Source organism: Babylonia areolata, chromosome 9 (assembly GCF_041734735.1).
Source record: "Babylonia areolata isolate BAREFJ2019XMU chromosome 9, ASM4173473v1, whole genome shotgun sequence".
Classification (NCBI taxonomy): Eukaryota; Metazoa; Mollusca; class Gastropoda; order Neogastropoda; family Buccinidae; genus Babylonia; species Babylonia areolata.
In genome coordinates, this window is record NC_134884.1 from 26,531,024 (window position 1) to 26,531,748 (window position 725).

The following is a 725-nucleotide window of genomic DNA, read 5'->3' on the forward strand; positions in this document are numbered from 1 at the left end:
GGTTGGGGGGGGTGGGGGGAGACGGAGAGAGAGGGAGGAGAGAGAGAGAGAGAGGGGGAAGAGAGGAAGAGAGAGGGAGGGTGAGGGGGAGAGAGAGAGGGGAGAGAGAGGGGGGGGAGGGAGGGAGAGAGAGAGAGAAGAAGAAGAAATTTAAAAAAAACAAAAAACAAACGTTAGAAAGAGACAGAGTGACGGGGTATGTATGGGAGGGAGGTGTGTGTGGTGGGGAGGGGGGGGGGGAGAAAATCAAATAGAAGGACAAACAGCAACAGGAAAGACCCAACGCGCAGTGTGGTTTTTGACAGTTTATTGAAAGTGGTCAGTGTCTAATTCCATCGGTCAGTGTGTACCAGTGTCGTCATGTGAACGTTGCAGGCGGCAGTCCATCGTCATCGTCATCAGCAGCAGCAGCAGCAACAACAACAACAGCAGACAGACAGACAGACAGACAGTCAGACAGACAGACAGACAGACAGTCAGACAGACAGACAGATGCGGCAACATTACAGACGTGCAGCAGCTCAGTCAGTAATAACTGTCTGGACCTGTGCTTTCTGCACCGGCACTGGACCTGCCTCTCTGAAGCCACGCGTTCCAGATTGTTGGTCCAAGTGGTTCAGAAGGCTGACTTTTTGAAGAACAACTACACAGACCAGTCAGGATAAACTATTCCAGATGGTCCAAGGTTAAGTCGTGGTGGACTTCTGTCTTTGACAACTGCTCCT

At 51.6% G+C, this 725-nt stretch overlaps 1 protein-coding gene across 1 annotated transcript in view; it reads right to left on the bottom strand.

Annotated features, from left to right (window-relative positions):
- Nucleotides 1–300: 300 nt before the first annotated feature.
- Nucleotides 301–725, bottom strand: part of LOC143285801 (uncharacterized) — a 6,715-nt gene continuing 6,290 nt past the window's right edge. The window contains exon 3 of the mRNA XM_076593228.1: nt 301–725. This exon is cut by the window's right edge and continues 706 nt beyond it. Coding sequence (XP_076449343.1) covers nt 667–725 — 59 coding nt within the window. The 3' untranslated portion in view covers nt 301–666.